The sequence below is a fragment of the Mustela nivalis genome (assembly GCF_964662115.1).
Source record: "Mustela nivalis genome assembly, chromosome: 3".
Lineage (NCBI taxonomy): Eukaryota > Metazoa > Chordata > Mammalia > Carnivora > Mustelidae > Mustela > Mustela nivalis.
Window position 1 is genome coordinate 146,652,992 of NC_139022.1, and position 19,687 is coordinate 146,672,678.

Genomic DNA, 19,687 nt, shown 5'->3' on the forward strand with positions numbered 1-19,687 from the left:
TAAGACATGTACAATGCTGCCAAAAAGGTAATGTGAAATTGTTACAGCATTCAGACAGACAAACTGTCCCTAACATGACTAAAAGCACCCCATATTGTAGTTAATGTATTCTTTTTAATTAGCTTTTAAACAATTTAGGTTAAAATATCTATCATTTTCCATCTCAGTTGAGTCTTTTCCACTGGCTAAAGGCCAAGGGTGTGACAAGCAATGAAAAGTTCTATCACTGAGAAACTGAGCCATACTTTAGGGTTCTGAGAGGCAGGCCTAGGAGTGTGCTTGAAATGAGTATCTCACTTTTTACTACAAAATTGTCTTTCAACTGTAAAATATATTCTCACTACTGCCCTTGCTTTCCCTCTCACCCTTATTTTGAAAAACCGTAAGTAGGAAGAAGAAAAGCAATGCACATTTTAGAAACTATTCTTTTGCACCAGTGCTTTCTAGAGCCAAGGCCAAGCTAGACGTCTTGGTGCACTCAGGCAGGAAGGCAGGTGGGACCTGGCCATACTCCCATTAAGAAGCTGCACTTCAGGCTGCGTGGGTGGCTCAATGGGTTAAGCCTCTGTCTTCAACTCAGGTCATGATCTCAGGGTCCTGGGATCGAGTCCTGTATCAGGCTCTGCTAGGCAGGGAGCCTGCTTCCTCCTCTTAATCTCTGCTTCCCTCTCTGCCTACTTGTGATCTCTGTCAAATAAACAAAACATTTTTTTTTTTTAAGCTGCATTTTGAGGCCGGCTAATAGGCCAAGTTACCTTTTATGCAGTTTTTTTTTTTTTTCTTTTCCCCAACTCCTGTGCATTTAGTAGTCATGATTAAATGGTCCAGCCCTGTCACTGCCGCCGCAATAAAGTGTAGCCCCCACCGTCCGCCCACAAACTGGCAAAGAATAATTATCAAGAAATCCCCAAGGCGGCGTTGGAGCGATGCTAAGGAGCGGCGGATCTGCAAGACCGCGGGATCCCTCCGTCTCGTGAAAAACTCCGGCGCCCAACCTCAAAGACCCAGTACAGGAAGCCGGAAATTCCTCTCCCCGTTCCAGACCCAAGATGGCCCTTGGCTCCTAGCTCTAGCGTCTGGGTATAGGGCCCGAGCATGCGACATTAGGTGAGGTTACTTCTCCGTCCCCAGCCGCCAGTAAGATGGGTTGTGGATATGTCGGCGGCTAAGTCTTGGGCACGGCGCCGGCAAAGCCAAGAAGAAATGCCCAGGTTTGATAGAGAAAGCCAACAAGGCACTCTGCCTTATTCCACTGTCCCAAAGTTTTCCTTATGGAGCACAACGGGGAAGAACTCGTAGCAGCCATCACCAGCTACAAAGAACACCGACCTATCGGTTCCCGTCCGTTAGGAATGGAGCCAGTATCCCGGCGTCCTCTCGGCCGACGCGTGGGGGCTGGAGCCGCTCTGGCCGGAGGCCGGCGTCTCTATGGTGTCGGCCGAGGGGCGGGTAAAGGGGCGGAGCCGCCGTTCGCGCTGCGGGCTGCCGGGTGGAAAGCCGAAGGTGGGCGCGGCAGAGCTCCGGGAGGGCCCGGGCGGGAGGGGGACTGAGCGGACTCCGCGAAGCTGCGTCCTGAGGTGGGAAGCCGTAGCTCCTGGTTCCGGATGGGGAGGGCGTCAGGGGCGGCGAACGCGCGGGGCCCGAGAGCCAGCCGGGGTGTGCTGGACGTTCGGCACTGTCCGGCGATGCCGGGATGTGCGCGAAGCCCCGGCGTCTTCCTTGGGCTTCGTGGAGCCTTCGAGATTCCACAGGCACCCAGTCCTCGCCTAGGCTCTGTGTCCCTGGCGTGTCCCTGGCCCAGAGAGGGGTGACGGGGGTCTTGCAGGAGTTGCCCATTGCCCTCTAACAGGCACGAGAGTCCCACGCGCCCCGGGTCCCTGGAGGCGTGAATACTCTAAGTGTGACAGAGTAGTACCTTGCTTGCATGGGAAATGCGGGGTTCCTCTGACGCCAGGGCTTCCTGCCCTCTTTTCTTAATCGGCATTTTAAAATTATTGCATCACACCAGCCTTGGGCAAGAATGATTTGGGAAATTTGCTGAGACTTGATATATGTTTAAATTGAGAATTGTATGTTTTATTCCTAATGGTACATGTAGGAACTAAACATCTTATATTCCGGCTGTAAAAAGTTTCTGTGAAACTGAGCAGGATTTGTGTTTCTGTCCTTTGCAAATTACTGCGTTATATTTGGCACCTGCTCTGGGCATTATAGAATTAAAAATTTGAATATATTAGGGGCGCCTGGCTGGCTCAGGCAGTGGTGTGGGTGACCCTTGATCTTGGGGTTGTGAGTTCAAGCCCCGCATTCGGTGTAGAGATTACTTTTAAAAATTAAAATTTTAAAAATTAAATATATTAACTTCTACAGCACTGGCATTGAAAAAGACAGGTAAAGCAATACTGTAGGTAGTTAATGAGATTTTGAAGTGCTTTTACCTCAGGTTTTTGTAAATATTTGTGTGAGGGGCGAGTGAAGCAGGGGAATTTGGGGGGAATTTGTTTGTTTTGACAGAAATATTTGTCTAAGATTATTAACAAAGTGCACAGTCGTGTATAGTTAAAGTAACTGGCTAATTATGTTTGTGGAATTGAACATCACTACTATGTATACTTAAAAGACCTCATAGTTGATGACATTCTACTATAATGGAATGCAGTGTAGCACTTTGACCGTTGTAGAAAGTGGCTGCATGTCATAAGGACCTGTTATGCTATTATGAGATAAGATGTCATCCCCAAAGTAGTTTTAGTTCATAAGCTGAGGGTTGCTTACCGGCTTACCCCCTGTTTTAATGCAATGAAATATTTATTAAATACCTTTAGCACATTAGATTTTATGCACGAGAGGCTTAAAAGAAAATTATAATTACTCTTGAGGGAACTACCCAACCAAAGTAAGTATGTAGACTAAACAAAGTTATTTTACAGTTTTTGAGGTTTCAGGGTCCATTCTGTTTGTAGGGGAGGGAAGGAAGTGGCAAAAAGAAGAAAAAGGTATGAAGAAAAATGGGTGTACTTGGGTGTCTTAGAGACAATAAAGACAATACAATTATTAATATTCTTTCTCCCCCCCTCAAATGTGTTTTTTTCTTATCCTCAGAATCTAAGCCAAAGATGTTAAATCTATGCACTAATAGAGTGGAATAGATGTCAGAATTGTGTTTCTGGAACCACAATTATACCTTTATAAAAATGGAAAGAGTATTGTGTTAGATACCTACTACTATATAACAAGTCACCCCAAAACTTAGAGGCTTAAAGCATTTAACGAACATTATCTCATTGTTTCTGTTGGCTCAGACTTTGCAAGGGCTTAGCTGGGTGTTTCCAGCCCAAAGGCCCATGCAGTTGGCATCCAGATGTTTGCAGGGCTCTGGGCACCTAAAAACTTGACTGTGGTTGAAGGATCTACTTCCATGTTCACTCATTAGCTTTTTGTTTCTCTCTCGTCAAGCAAACTGCTTTATACTTTCCATTTATAAGATGCATTTTGTGTTGCCCCATTAGGTGTATGTGTTCCTTTTCACAAAGCGTGATATATTTTTATAAACAATAAGGTTTTCTTTTTCAGGTCACTAAATTGGGATCACCACTTAAGTACTTGAAGTGATCTTTTGATGTTTCACTTTGCTCGTAACATATCATAAGCTACCTCATTCTTTTAGAATCTGAACTTATGTTAAACACAAGGTTAGTAACATTTAAATATATTTTGGGGTGATAAAAATTGTTCCAAGAGTAAAAGAAGGTGGATGTCATGCAGCGGCTTTAGCGTGACATCATGCAATTTGCAGTTAAGTGGATAATGACCTCTTAATATTTGTTCCTTTCTGGGATAAGATTTGAACATAAATTTGTAATAAATACAGATTTGAGCATAGTTTGAATAGTTTTCTGTTGGGCTTTTGTGTAAGTGTGTCCAGCCTACATTCTTAGACCCATCCACCTGAATGGCCTTCTTTCTTCTTTGGGCTAAATTGTAGGCCACAGCTTACTGAAGGAGGGGAATGTTGCTACTAGTGTAGCACCTCTCTAGCGTGGTCATTAAGTGAGGTTTGTATGTCCCAGTTCCCATCCAGCTAAGTGGATACTGGCATCTATCCTTGGTGCAAAGGGATATTTTATAAAACTTAAAATTATATGCACTGAACCTTTAAACTGGTTGACTAAATCCATGCAAGTTTCAAGAGTTTATTTTGTAAAGTAGAAGCAAATGATTCATAATTTATGGAACTGTAAATCCTGAGGTTTATAGAAAGGTTTCATGACTTGGAGGTATCTTTTGCATTTTTTCATTTTGGTCTTGTTTGAAAGTACATTGAAGTAACTCGTTTCCTCATCCTAGAAGAATCTGTACACTTTAGCCTAATCTTAGTGCTTTTCAGAACAATTTTCATTATTGCAAATGGCCAAGAATTTGAGGATTGTTGTAGACTCCGTTATCATTAATAAAACTGTTGTTCTGTGCAAAGCAAGTCTTTATATGAAAGAATTAAAGGAATCTATAAGTTTATTTCACCTGCAGATAGAGAAATCTTTGGTACAGACTTTGCCTATGTCAACTAATACATAAATATAAAAAATTATTTTTATATTATCAATTTGACTTATAAGAATTATATAAAATTTTTATTTTATTGATGTTATGTATTATTTTTATTAATAGATATTTATAATGTTATAAGTATATTTCTACTTTTCAAAAATTACACCTTTAAGGGACTGACTTTGGCATCCTGGTCTGAGTTATTTAATGACTTCTTACTAATTTCAGAGTAGCTCTATTTGCTTTGTGGTCATAATAGGAAGACATTGGAAATGTTTAGGGAATTATGGGCACCTGAGTGGCTCAGTTGTAAGTATCTGGCTCTTGGTTTTTGCTCAGGTTGTGATCTCAGGGTCGTGAGATCCAGCCCTGCTTTGGAGCCCAGCATCTGGCTCCACACTGGGCTTGGAGCGACTTAAGATTTTCTCTCTCCCTCTCCATCTGCCACCTTCACCCTTGCCCTCCCCCTCACCCATCAACTCAGGTGTTCTCTTGCTCAAGCACTCTCTCTCTTGAAGAAAAAAGAAAAGAAAAGAAAAGAAAATGTTTAGGGAATCCAAGAAAGGGGGGGAAAGTACTAATCATATGTAAGCTCATGGGTGAAATATAAACCAAGTCTGTTGTTTTCTGTATTTTTAAAATGTGCAGTATATGTACATATTTTTAACAAAAATTAACATTTTACATATTTTATAGACTTCCTTTTAAATTTTAATATGTTGAGTATCTTTCCATGCCAGTAAAGATGGGAATAGTTATTATAGTTACTTTTTAATGGTTGCATAATTTTGTGGCATTTATTTCACTAGTCTCATCACTAGTGACTTTGTACATAACAGTTTCTAATTTTTCCTTATAATAATGCCATGCTAAATAGCCATATATAACTTTTTTTTTTTTTTTTTGTATTTAAATCTGCCTATTTTGGGGTTGCCTGGGTAGCTCAGTCAGTTAGGCAGCTGCCTTCTGCTCCTGTGGGGATCCCAGGCTCCTGGGATCGGGCACCACATCAGGATCCTTGCTCAGCGGGGAGCCTGCTTCTCCCTCTGCCTGCTGCTCCCCATGCTTGTGCTCTCTCTTCCTCTCTATCTGACAAATAAATAGGTTTTAAAACTTTTTCCAGAAAATAAACTGAGGATAATTTTGACCTCCTCTCTAAAAATCAACCTAGCTGAACTATATAAAAGTTTGTTTACAAATTCATGTAAATATCCCAAACTTGATAACTATACTGATTACCAAAGCTATCAAATCATAGACATTTTCCAGGCAGCTAGTCAACAAAACTGATTCCCGTACTTAATTTAATTAGGGAAATGTTCTATTATATTGCAAAACTCTGATCCATGTGGATGTGACATTTTAAAACCTAGAGTTGTTGTTTTCTTTTTTTTAAGATTTTATTTATTTGACAGAGAGAGATCACAAGTAGGCAGAGAGGCAGGCAGAGAGAGAGAGAGAGAGAAAGAGAGGGAAGCAGGCTCCCTGCTGAGCAGAGAGCCCGATGTGGGGCTCCATCCCAGGACTCTGGGATCACGACCCAAGCTGAAGGCAGAGGCTTCAACCCACTGAGCCACCCAGGAACCCCAAACCTAGAGTTTGATTAAACAGCTCTACTGTATTAAACTATGCATTGCAGGTTGAACCCATGATCCAATCTCAGTTTTCATCTGAGGATTGACTCTCTCCAGTACTACTTAGCAATTAAAGCCTAGCAGATTAACTACTAGCATGCACTCCTCTTCCTGTCCAGCATAGTATATTTGTGAGTATGCTGTTCTTATGTGACTGAAAGAAACAGATCCCACTTTCTACAATATGTGCCGAGAAGGCCAAATACTCTTTTCCAACCTCCCTTGCAGCTGGTCATTTGATGTAGGCTCAGCCAGTTGGACACATACCCTGCCCCCCTCTAAATATTATATGAAATCAAATAAGCAAATACTTGAGATTTTATTTATTTATTTGACAGACAGAGATCACAAGTAGGCAGAGAGGCAGGCAGAGAAAGAGGAAGGGAAGCAGGCTTCCTGCTGAGCAGAGAGCCCAATGTGATGCAGGGCTCTATTCCAGGACCCTGGAATCCTGACCTGAGACAAAGGCAGAAGCTTTAACCCAGTGAGCCACCAGGTGCCCCAAAATAAGCAAATACTGCCAACAGTCTTCCAAGGCAGCAGCAGATAGCCCTGTCTGCACTGGTGCAGTGCCAGTGGTAATATCTGGTGACAGGTTAGGCAGTGGAAGCTGGGCTCAATGGTGGGGAGGTCTTCATGGGACAAGTTGTTGATGTCATTTTCACTGAGGCGCTTGAGGCATAGCACTGAAGCCTGGCAAATCTGTGATTTCCCAATTTCCTTTTTTTTTTTTCTTAAGATTTCATTTATTTATTTGTCAGAGAGAGCACACAGGCAGGCAGAGTGGCAGGCAGTAGCAGAGAGAGAAGCAGGCTTCCTGCCAAGCAAGTAGCCTGATGGAGGACTCGATCCCAGCACCCCAGGATCATGACCTAAGCTGAAGGCAGTGGCTTAACTGAATGAGCCACCCAGGCATCCCTCCCAATTTCCTTTTAATAAAGTGTTTTTGCATGTACTGTCCAAGTGTTTTGTTTTCCATGCACTTAAGAATCCTAACTGATACAGGATTGGAATTAAATAATAATTGTTCCTCTAATCGTTTAGTATTATATACACATTCCCCACCCCCCCCAACACACACACTGATTCGATTTCTGGTATTCACCTTTCAATACTTATGTTACTCTGCTTTTCCAAGTTTATTGTCATTAACTTTCCTCAATGAAGTTTAGAAACACCTTGTTAAGTTTCTAAAAGAAAAATCCCAGTATGATTTTATTTAGAATGATATTAAATTTATAGATTCCATTTGAGGAGAATAGCACCATCAATGTTGTCTTCTTAGTCAGTAAAATGGTCTGGCTGTCTTGTGCTAGTTAAGTTCCATTAAAGAAGCAGAACTACTTTTCCTGCCAAAGAGTGTGGGATTTATACAGGGATTAGACATTCTATAATTGCGGGGGCTGAGAAAGCAGTCTGGGCAGACTCCTGCCTCTGAGTCCGTTGTTGAGCCTGAAGTAGTTATAGACAGGTAGACAGGTAGACAGACACAGTTGAGAAGGGAAAGTGGATGTGGAGAAGAGCAAGGACCAAATGGAATCTGCATTGGCTTCTCACCAACTTCGGTTTTGATACTGGGGGTGATCTACAGGAGAGGCTAGCACTCTTGACCCTGGGATTGCACATGCAGACCCAGGATTTGGAGAAGTTGAAGGAGCTGCAGGCCAGCCCACTTCCCGTGCCAACAAGGTGAGCTAACAGATCATATGCAAGCTCCACATGCAATAAGACAGGAACTTCACAAGGAAGGGAATTTTGGAATCTGTGCTTTTAGCTAAGCTGAGCTGACATAGTACAATTGATTGATCTTTCTGTCCTTTAATACAGGTTTATTGTTTTCTTCATAAATATTTCTTGTTTAGTTTATCCCTTGGTATTTGGGTTTTTATTACCATTGTGAATATTCTTTTCCATTGATGATGGCTTGTCTGCACTTGATCTTAGCCAAAAGGCCGAGAAGCGATGATGGCTTGTCTGTTATAAAGATTAGTTTAGTATTTATCTTGAATTAGCCACCATTCACAACTTAAATTCTAATGATTTTCAATGGATTCTCTTGAATAAGCAGTCATTTTCACTTGCAAACTAATGTAATTATCTTTTTGTTGCTGGAAAGGTAATGATACATTTTCTTTCCCCCTCCCTCTTTTTTTCCTTGCTTCCTTACATGGAATGAAACTGCCAGAACAATATTCTAATAGCTATACGATTTCTTTTCTTTTTTTTTTTTTAAAGATTTTGTTTATTTGACAGACAGAGATCACAAGTAGACAGAGAGGCAGGCAGAGAGAGAAAGAGGGAAGCAGGCTCACTGCCGAGCAAAGAGCCCTATGCGGGACCCGATCCCAGGACCCTGAGATCATGACCTGAGCCGAAGGCAGCGGCTTAACCCACTGAGCCACCCAGGTGCCCTAATAGCTATACTATTTCTAAATTTAAGGTAATTGTCTCTTGGTTTTCATCATTTTAGTTTCTAGTAAACTAGTGTTTCCTCAATGTTTAGTGAATATAGAAATTACTTGGTATTCATACTTGCTAAAAATGCAGATCCCAGGAATGGACATTACATTTTGCTGAATACCTTTCAAAGTATTTAATATGCAGTTCCTGCTGGATAACAGATCCAGTGTATGAAGATTTTTCATGAAGTCATTCAACACTTATTGAGCACTTAGTTTGCATAAAAGGTATAGTAGTGAACAAACTTGACTGAGTCCTTGCTCTCTGAACTTTTGTTTTCCTTCCTAAAATGTGTATAGAGCATAAATACTTGAACCAAGTCTTTTGGCTCTAAAGGTATTACTTGAACCATCATTTAAGCTTAGTTTCTTTGAGCCAACTAGGCCACTCTATTTTTCTTTTTATCCAGTTTAAAAGTGATGAATCGTATTGCACTGTGGTCAGAGAATTTGGTCTGAACAGTTCCAGTTTTTAGATTGTATTAAAGTTTTTCTTACAGATGAGTAAATGAGTAGTTAGCTTTTATAAGTGTTTTATAGACATTTGGAATGTGTTTTCTGTGTAAAATATGTAATTTTAGACCTGCATATGAAATCAAACTTGTAATTATATATTATTTAGACTATCTACACCTATTTTTGGCTACTTGGTATATTTTACATATTTTACTGCTTTGCAGTTTGTCATGTAAGCATCTTCTTTTTTTGAAGGTTCTATTTATTTATTTTTAGAGAGAGAACAAAAGTGCAAGAGAGAGCAGGTGCAGGGGGAGGGACAGAGGGAAAGGGAGAAAGATTTTCAAGGAGACTCCACTGTGAGCATGGAATCTGACTCAGGGCTCGATCCCAAAACCCTGAGTTCATGACCTGAGCTGAAATCAGGAGTCAGACGCTTAACCAACTGAGCCACCCAAGTGCCCTGTAAGCATCTAACTTTACTATGACTTGAATATTTTATCCCTTTTATCCCACTAAGTCTTTTGCCATGAATTTTGTATTTGATATTAATATTATCATGGCTGCTTTATTTGGCTTCTATATTCTAGATACATATTTTTTCATCTCTTGATTTTGTATATTGTTGAGACTTTTTGTTTGAGATATTTTCTTATGAACAATAACTTGGATGTTTCCTTTTGTCCCAATCTGTTTCTTTATAGATAAATTTAATACGTTCACATTTATTGTAGTATTTGTGTTTGATGTTTGGTCCCTTTTGCTTTTTTGGGAGGGTTGGGGTGACAGTAAAGTCTTTTTTTTTTTCCTTTTCTGTTTTGCTGTACTGATCAAGTTTTCTTTATTCCTCTTCTTTCTCCCTAGTAATTTAGAAGTCTGTTCCTCCATTCCTTTCCCCCCAGAAATTGTATATAGCTGTTATAATTTATAAGGCAAAACTATTGAAATTCATGACTGTCACAGAGGTGTCGTAATTTAATTTAGGTAGAATCCTAGAGTCATGATCCTTTTCTTTCAGAGGTTTATTAATGTTGCCCCACGGTATTTTTGGCATTTATTTTTGGTATTAATCACATGCTGTTTTTGCAGATAACCTTTTTGGGTGAAGAGGGGCATGATCTCTATAAACTCTTGTTTTCAGAGTGCTCCTTTTACATGAAAGCCTGCTGTTGTTATTGATAATAAAGTATACACACACACACACATACATATATATATTTAAAGATTTATTTATTTGACAGAGATCACAAGTAGGCAGAGAGGCATGCGGGGGTGGGGGGAAGCAGACTCCCTGCTGAGCAGAGCACCTGATGTGGGGTTTGATCCCAGGACCTTGGGATCATGACCTGTGCAGAAGGCAGAGGCGTTAACACACTGAGCCACCCAGGCGCCCCTCTTTTCATTCTCTTAACATAGTCTTTCAAAGAGCAGATGTTCTTAATTTTGATGAAGTTCAGTTTATCGATTTTTAAAAAACAGATCGAACTTTTGATGTTGCTTCTGAAAGTTCTGCACAGTCTAAGGACCCAAAAATATTCTCTTTCCTTCCAAAATTTTTATAATTTTATGTTTTATTTTAAAACTTGTGATCCATTTTGTCTTAATAAATGTATACTGGAGTAAAGTATGGTTTGAGGTTCATTATTTTTGTATATGGATATCCTCTTGTTCCAGCACCATTTAGTGAAAGGACCATCTTTTCTCTATTTACTTGCTTTTGCATGTGTGGACCTAATTCTTTTTTTTAAATTTCTTTTTAAAATTTATTATTATGATTATTAAATAGGCTTGATAACCAGTGTGGAGCCAAACACAGGGCTTGAACTCACAATCCTGAGATTAAGACCTGAGCTGAGATGTGTTCAACCAACTGAGCTGCCCAGGATCTATTTCTGATCCTACTTTCTTTTTTTTTTTTTTTTTTTTTAAGATTTTATTTATTTATCAGAGAGAGAGAGCGAGCACAGGCAGACAGAGGCAGAGGGAGAAGCAGGCTCCCTGCCGAGCAAGGAGGCCGATGCGGGACTCGATCCCAGGATGCTGGGATCATGACCTGAGCCGAAGGCAGCTGCTTAACCAACTGAGCCACCCAGGAGTCCCCTGATCCCACTTTCCATTTTCATCCTGTTCCATTGCTCTATTTGTCCGCCCTTATACCAACACTGCATTGTCATAATTACTGCAGCTATGTAAGACTTGAAGTCAGATGGTGTAAGTCCTTCAACTTAGTTCATCTTTTTCCAAGTTGTTTTCCTGTTCTAGGTTTTTTGTGTTCCCCTACAAAATGAGCTATGGGTAGTTTTTAATTATGAAATGGTAATTGAATAATTCTTAATACATCATTTAGTTATTCTTTAGTTGCAGAATTAAAACAGTACAAAACAAAAACTTCAGGTATCACATAATATTGATAACTTTAACTGGATAAATGATTTCAGTATTCTATGCCAGTTAACTACGCAGCACAGAATTATGATTACCTTTTTACCAATTGAAGTTCTGTGGTTAGAGGCAACAAAAGAAAACGGGATTTATTGGAAGAATGCTGGGTTAGGTCATAGAAGTAAACGGTAAGCTGTAAGAGCTAAGGCAGCTCTGAGAAACTTGAAGATTGAACCTGAGGAATTAATGTCCTTAGGTTCTTTTTTTTTTTAGGCTGCTCTACGTAGTGGAATCCAGTTCTGTAAGAAGAGAAAATTCTAGAAGGAAATCTGATTAGTCCAGCCTGGATCACCTTAATGACCAGATTATTTATCACCAGTCTAATCACTACTAGAAAAGGATGACTCATTAGTAATTGCTAACTAATTACTACTACTGATAAGAGAAACAGAGAATTCTAATCGACCAGCTCCAGAGTTTGGGTATTGTGATGAGCAGTTTTCCTTAAAAAAGGAGATGCTGTTTTCAGAAGTCTGGAAAATAGTTGCTGAGTACACAAACACAATAGTTGCCCACTACCATGTAGCACACATTACTGAGCAATAGAACTATTTGATGACCTCAAAGTTGTTGTTCCTATAAAGCTAACCTATTCTCTTTGGGTTGCATGGCATATTGTATATAACATGTAAAAGTACAATTTTGTTATATTTGAAAGCACTAGGAGAGTAGTCTTAGATGTTCTCACCACATGCACAAAAAGGTAACTATGTAAGATCATGGAAATGTTAACTAACTTTATTGCGGTCATCATTTGACAACATGTTTGTATATGAAACCATCACAGTGTACATGTTAAATTTAGTAAGTGTTCTCTATTAATTATATCTCAGTGAAGCTGAGAAAAATAAAGTGAGATTACTGACAACTGTTTAAAAAAAAGAAATACCAGTTTTTACAGCTTGGTTTCCTTTTTCTTTTCTTTTCTTTTTTTTTTTTTTTAAGATTTTGTTTATTTTATTTGACAGAGATCACAAGTAGGCAGAGAGGCAGGCAGAGAGAGTGGGGGAAGCAGGCTCCCCGCTGAACAGAGAGCCTGATGTGGGGATCAGTCCCAGGACCCTGAGATCATGACCTGAGCCGAAGGCAGAGGCTTAACCCACTGAGCCACCCAGGCACCCCACAGCTTGGTTTTGTATTTGTGAAATTATTGCTGAGACTGTTTTGTTTAAATGTTTCATGGCATTAAGCTTTGCGTGGTGGTGGTATCGTAGCCAATGAGGTTTATCCAAGGTGTGATTATTGCTTATTGAAATGTTATACGCATTAACATTTTCTTCTGTGTTCTATTTTAGGGTGACTGGGAATGTAAATAAGAATAAGCTGTTTGTTTCCTGATGGCTTTTAGTATATACTGACATACTGTCTGTGATGGCGTCTGAGGCTGAGAAGACCCATGCTTTACTCCAGTCTTGTAGCACAGAGTCTCTTATTTCCAGCCTTGGTCTGGGGATGTTTTGCCTAGTAGCCGACAGACTTCTTCAGTTTTCCATAATCCAGCAAAATGACTGGCTTCGAGCCCTCTCAGATAACGCCATACATTGTGTGATTGGCATGTGGTTGTGGGCAATCGTCATTGGCGTCAAGAAGACAACTGACTTTGGAGAAATCATTTTAGCTGGATTTTTAGCCTCTGTTATTGATGTAGACCACTTTTTTCTAGCTGGATCTTTATCTTTAAAGGTAAGAAACATATATGTTTAATATTTCTGGTCTTTAATTTCTTTAGCACCGTTATATTGATATTCATAGCATCCTTTTAGAGCTAGAGAAGATTATCCTTATTTTAAAATAAGGAAGCCCATTCATCCAGTTGTTTTTTTTTTTGAGCACTTAGTACTTCCCTGAAGGCAAACAAAGACATGTTGCTAATCAAGTCACTGGCATCACCAAGTGCCAAGGATGCATACAGAGTTAAGGACTCAGTAAACGGACCTGGGAAGTTCTGTGCTGACTTTACAGAGGATGGTACATAGCCAAGTCTTAAAGGACACATTAATCAACTAGCTTAAAGTAATGGGGATCATTCTCAGGGCTCTCCTGGGTCTTTTTTCACTGTTCTTTCTTCAGGACCACACTTATAATTTCCCCCTTATTCTTCATGTTTCACAGTTAGTATGTGGCTTCTTAGTGTTCCCTAACAGGAGAAGAGCTTTAAGATGACTCTTAGTCCTGGAGAATGACTTCAGTGGATTCATTCCCCAGTCCCTTGTGGGGCCAAAGGTGTGCATTTCCATGGGCTGATTAGGGCACAGTCCCTGGTGGAGAACGTTGATGAGTTTCAATGAGGTGTTTAGCTATACAGTGACCTGTTGGCTTTGCAAATGAACTAAGCCTGAAATACAGTTCAGATAATATTCTCTAAGTGTCAACAGATTTTCCTACCTTTTCTGTGTTTATGATCTGTAAACACTCACAGAGCAAGGACTTTGCTTTATTCACCACTGGCCTGGAACAGTGCCTGGCTCATCTAGTAAGCATTCAGTAGATACTTGTTGAATGAATGAGAAATGATCATTTCTTCCTTTTAGGTGTCACATACCAGGTATTTCTCAGAGGTTGTCTTACTTATTAAAGAACGTAATCAGTAAGGAATCAGTAATTCCTGATTAAAGACGAATTAATAACATGTATTTGAGATTGGAATCAGAAGACGTGAGTTTGAATTCTAGTACTTGGTGTTAGCAGAGTACTTTCTTCTTTAAGTCTCAATGTCCTCATCTGTAAAGTGTGGGTTCTGTCATTGCTTACCTCACAGGGCACTCATGTGTGTTAAATGGGCATGTTAACGGACAGACCCCGACAAATAGTTCACAGTCAATGTTAGTAGAGATTGGGATAAGCTATCACGCATCATAAAAAGTGTGGTTCATAAATGCATTCATCTAGAACTTAGTGTAATTTAAAAAAAAAAACATTTAGGCTCCATACTGTATTTATTCTTTGATTCACTTAGAAGCAGTAGTGTTGAGAATATAAGCCAGAGAGACAAATTCAGTCTCCCCCTTACCCCCTGTACAACCTGGGGAAGCTACTTGGCCTCTGTGAGCCACAGCTTCCCCCTCTGTGAAATAATTCCTAACTCATACAACTGTTACAGGGATTAAATGAGATAGTACATATTAGGGTAGCACAGTGCTGGTATTGATCCTTTTTTTTTTTAATGAAATCTAAACATTTTTTCACATTAACCATAAGATTATATGTGATCATTAGTAATAAATACCAAAACTAAAATAAGTATTTATTATACTAAGGTTTTTTTTTTGTTAAGATTTTATTTATTTATTTGACAGAGAGAGATCACAAGTAGGTGGAGAGGCAGGCAGAGAGAGAGAGAGGGGGAAGCAGGCTCCCCAGTGAGCAGAAAGCCTGATGTGGGGCTCAATCCCAGGACCCTGAGATCAGGGCATGAGCCAAAGGCAGAGGTTTTAACCCACTGAGCCACCCAGGCGCCCCAATGATACTAAGTTTTAAGTGTCTATTGTTCCTTCCATTTATCAGTGATCTATTTTTACTTCCTTGATTTTATGATCATGTCCTCTTCTTCTTTCATTTTTCATTATTTTTCTATGAATGAAAAATCTAGATTGAGATTTTACACATCAGACAACAAACAGAAATTTCTTGTTTCTTCTTTAGCATCTATTAATTTAAATAGACTTCACAAATGAAAGTGTAAAGAGTCAGTGTAACTCCAAACATCCAGAACGTAACTTCAGACTGTTGCTCTCTTCCAAGTTAGGGCTTACCACAGTCTTCCTCGCCCTACCCTGCTGTTGAGGAGCCTGGTTCAGTATGGCTGTGCAAGGAAAAACCAAGGTGGAGACAAGGTTGGAATAACCGTATAGAAATGTGTGTGGTTCATGATCCCGGGGTCAGGGGATAGAGCCCCACATTGGGCTTCTTGCTCAGCGGGGAGCCTGCTTTTCCCTCTGCTGCTAGGTGTTTGTGCTCGCTCTCTCTCTGACAAATAAATAAATAAAATCTTAGGGAAAAAAACTAACAATGCAGAAATGTTATGTGTTCTGCCAAAGTAGAAATAAAACAGCTAAAAATAGGGAGAAAGAAGAAGAATGTAGCATAAACTCTTTGATATTCAGTCAGTAGGTGAGAGTTAAAGACACTGGTTTAAGGATCATGTGACTGCACATGGTGGCAAGGTACAGTCTCTCTTTTTTTTTTAAATTTTTTTACTTTTTATAAACATATAATATATTTTTATCCCCAGGGGTACAGGTCTGTGAATTGCCTGGTTTACACACTTCACAGCACTCACCATAGCATATACCCTCCCCAATGTCCATAACCCTACCACCTTCTCCCAACCCCCCTCCCCCCAGCAACCCTCAGTTTGTTTTGTGAGATTAAGAGTCACTTATGGTTTGTCTCCCTCCCAATCCCATCTTGTTTCATTTAGTCTCTTTAATAGACAGATGCCTTGTATTTTAATGGTGGGAAGTTATGCCTCTAGTTTTTTGTTGTTTGTTTTTTTTTTTTTTTAATAAGGACTGATTTTTTTTTCTCCGCCTTTTCTTCTTTACCACCTAGTGTCCAAATGATTTCTCCCCCTTCGTTTTTGCCATCTTCTCCCTCAGAACCAATGCCTTTTAAAGCCTTGAATTATTCACACTTTTAAGTCCTTGCTTTGTAGCCAGTGCTCTGATCAACTAGGACCCTTTCCAGTGTTTCTCTTTCCAGTGGTAATTATAGATCAGTCTTAGGTCCCTTCCTCTTTCCTGGCTTGTGGTGGAAGTGTGAGAGAAAGTGCACTGATGTAGTCTGTATTTTAATACTTGAGAGTGTTTGAAGTTTTGGGCACCCTCTGACTTGTGTCTGTGCTGAGTGGGGTTTGGTATAGTTTTATTTGCCCTTGTCTGTAATGTTTTTGAGGATGTATGGGGAGATTTGGTTTAGACAACCTTCTGCCCTTAGCTTCCTTTTTTTAAATACACATATAATATATTTTTATCCCCAAGGATACAGGTTTACACACTCCACAGCACTCACCAAAGCACATACCCTCCCCAATGTCCATAACCCCATCCCCCTTCTCTCAACCCCCCTCCCCCCAGCAGCCCTCAGTTTGTTTTGTGAGATTAAAAGTCACTTATGGTTTATCTCCCTCCCAATCCCATCTTGTTTCATTTAGTCTTCTTCTATCCCCTTAACCCCCCCATGTTCTTAGCTTCCTTTTTATGTAAAAATTATCTTATTGAAAATTAGCCTTTAGAGTACATGAGAACAAAACCTCACTCAAGAATCATTCAGGGATTAACCCTGAAATTTTCATTTGTTAAGTTATTGATTACATTTTTTATAATGGTTTAACATTTTTACTGGAGTTTAACTCCGCTTTATAATATTTTTTAAAATAATAGACTCTTTCTAAATGTTGTAAGTGCATTCTGAAAATATTCAAGGCTAGTATAAAATGGTTACAACAAAAACATTTCCCTTTCATGTCTTTATTAATAGAAGAATATTTTATTCACTTGTGAGATTTTTTTTCAATGTTTAGAGGCCCCAGATAATTCCCTAAAACCAAATTTACACAAACCATACATTTGGTATATAAATTACATTTGTATTGTGACTTTTCTAAGCAAATAATAGGAAACTTTACAAAATTAATCACCATGTTCTTGAGATCTTCAGAGAATTTCCCACTCACTTTTCTTTGCTTTATAAGTATTCAGAGGCGACACAGAAAATGTTTCCATTGTATTTCTAATAGACTCCTAGAAAATGTTTTAGAATATTAAGAAGCATCTACCAAATTTTGTTTGCCAAGAAGGAAATGATGCTAGCCACTGCTCTCCCCGGCAGGCTGCTTTGACTCTTCCACGAAGACCTTTTCTTCACTGCTCTACTGTCATTCCAGTTGTGGTTCTGACCCTGAGGTGTACTATGCACCTTTTCAAGCTCAAGGACTCATGGTGCTTTCTTCCCTGGATGTTATTTATATCCTGGACATCACATCATATCCGAGATGGAATTCGTCATGGCCTGTGGATATGCCCATTTGGAAAAACCTCTCCTTTGCCATTCTGGCTTTATGTTGTCATCACCTCCTCTTTACCTCACATCTGTTCATTCGTTATGTATTTCACAGGGACCAGACAAATGATGTCTTCAAAACATGGGATCCATATTGATGTCTGAGCTAACCGTATGCCAGGCTTCAAGAAGCAGATGGTTCTGATAATGATAATTAAGGGGAGCTATCACTATCAAGTGAATTTTTAACAATATATTATATTAATTATTATAATTCCTGAATCTTCTTGCTCAGGAGGCATGTGCACTTTTTAAAAAATTATATTAAATTATATATTTGTTGTAATTCTACTTCTTTCTTCTGTAACACATTAGTACAATATTAGAGTTTGATTTATCCCATGAGAGATTTTGTTTGTTTCTTCTGTTTACCTGGCTCTACTAATAGATCCTAGTAGATTCAGATCCTGTTAAGTTTTCGGTATGCATTTGAGGCAGTCCCTTTCAGGATGAAGAACAGATCAAATCATAGGGCTACTAATTTGCAAAAAGTCACATTTGTAGCCACATTTTCCTGAGATACTGCAACAGTGCAACAGCCAACATAAATGAGATCGTGCGTAAGATATAGAGTGAACACTCCCATTTCTGTATTTCATGTCTATTGGTCCTGATGATGGCGTGATTGGCCACATACTTCAATGCGTTGCGATTACTGGCAGAATCCTTTTCCGCACACTTGTGAGAAATCATTATAATACCCATACGAGATAGTAACGAACCGTAGATCTAGATGATTTTTTCAGGAATCACTTTAGGAAATAATTATTGTAATATGTTGACTGTAGTAACATCCTGCTCAAGTATTATTTTTTTAGTATCTTTGTCCAAAAATCTCATGTGTTACAGTTTTAACGGTTCTGAAAAAGTAACTAAATTTGACAAAATATTTGTTAAAAGCTAACAAAATATTGATACTTGGCTTATAACCATGTAATTTGAACCGACACAAAAAAGGACTTAACCAGTTTCTTCAAATGTAAAATCCTGAATGTGCCATTAAAATTGTTTTCGTTGCTGCCAGTTTGTTTACACACTATTTTAAAGTATATCGGTTAAATAATTTTTAAAATACCTGCCTGATACTGAGAAACAAAACATGGGTTTTTCAAAATGAAGGATTTTTAGGAAATTTGGTTTTGCCTTCCTTCTTGCAGGTTGATCTCTTAAAAATGATGACCTTTATTAGAGAAAGAAATGTAGTTGCTGTAAAATTTTACATTTTCAGTTTAATATTCCTTTGATATAAAAGTCAGTGTCCTAACAGCACTTGCTTTTTTTTTTTTAGTATCCTATGTACCATTTGCTGTCTTTAGATTTTCTTACACATTTGTGATTTGTAATGCTAGTGATTGTGTGCCTTATTCTCCGAGAGATGCTGAAGCAATGCCTTATCCAAAGCATATTTTTCTTATTTATTAAGTTAAACAGAGCTCTGTAAATTATTGTAAAGGTTCACACTCTTTAGTTTTTCTTTTTGTTGTTAGCTAATTAGTTGCAATCAATTATGTTTTAGAATCTATTAGATTGTAAATCTAATAGATCTTTCATGAGCAATGATTGTGTCAGTTTGTTTGGTATAATGAATATTATATAGTGGGGGAAAATTTGAATAAGGTAGAGATTTTTTAAGTATATAATTTCAGAAATCAATGGAAATAAAGCATATATCTTGTATCACCTTTTCTAAGTTATAAAACTCTACTTTTGTCTTTCTCCGTATCAAACCAGGAAATACCATTAAAATATAGGGCCTTATTTAAGAGTGTCACTCTGGCATTTTGGGGACTGTCCTCTAACTTTTTGTACTAGATGGGAATTCACTTTGCCCATGACTCCTTGCTCAAAACAATAACTACAGATTTTAAGTGTGGGTTTATCCGTGTTCCTTTCTCTACCGTCAGAAATGCTCCTTGTCCTCTAAATGGTCTATAAAAGCTGTGGTTGTATCCTCTAGAAATAGAACAGCCAATTTCCCATGCCACCATTTTCCTTTTTTTTTTTTTTTTTTTTTTCTTATTTAAAAAGTTTGTGTCAATACAACATGATATTGAAAATTGGATTCTATCTGGTTTGCATGTAGGTGTT

The 19,687-nt window shown here is 38.9% G+C and overlaps 1 protein-coding gene across 4 annotated transcripts; it reads left to right on the forward strand.

The window, feature by feature from the left end:
* The first annotated feature begins 804 nt into the window (after positions 1–804).
* On the forward strand, positions 805–19,298 carry TMEM267 (transmembrane protein 267). 4 transcript variants are annotated; one of them, XM_082724193.1, is made up of 4 exons: positions 805–1,107; positions 3,574–3,692; positions 12,835–13,222; positions 17,369–19,298. In XM_082724193.1, the coding sequence occupies exons 3-4, from the start codon at positions 12,911–12,913 to the stop codon at positions 17,702–17,704; spliced, it is 648 nt and encodes a 215-aa protein (XP_082580319.1). In that variant the 5' UTR covers positions 805–1,107; positions 3,574–3,692; positions 12,835–12,910; the 3' UTR covers positions 17,705–19,298. The 4 variants fall into 4 exon arrangements, with proteins under 4 accessions (XP_082580319.1, XP_082580318.1, XP_082580317.1 ...); XM_082724192.1 differs by lacking the exon at positions 805–1,107 and adding an exon at positions 1,442–1,503; XM_082724191.1 differs by lacking the exon at positions 805–1,107 and adding an exon at positions 1,476–1,577.
* Positions 19,299–19,687: the final 389 nt, after the last annotated feature.

Bases quoted from the DNA above. Each gene is read 5' to 3' on its own strand.
- TMEM267 (XM_082724193.1), top strand. From the start codon at position 12,911: ATGGCGTCTGAGGCTGAGAAGACCCATGCTTTACTCCAGTCTTGTAGC. The intron at 13,223-17,368 runs GTAAGAAACATA...TCTCCCCGGCAG, and splicing joins CTGGATCTTTATCTTTAAAG to GCTGCTTTGACTCTTCCACG.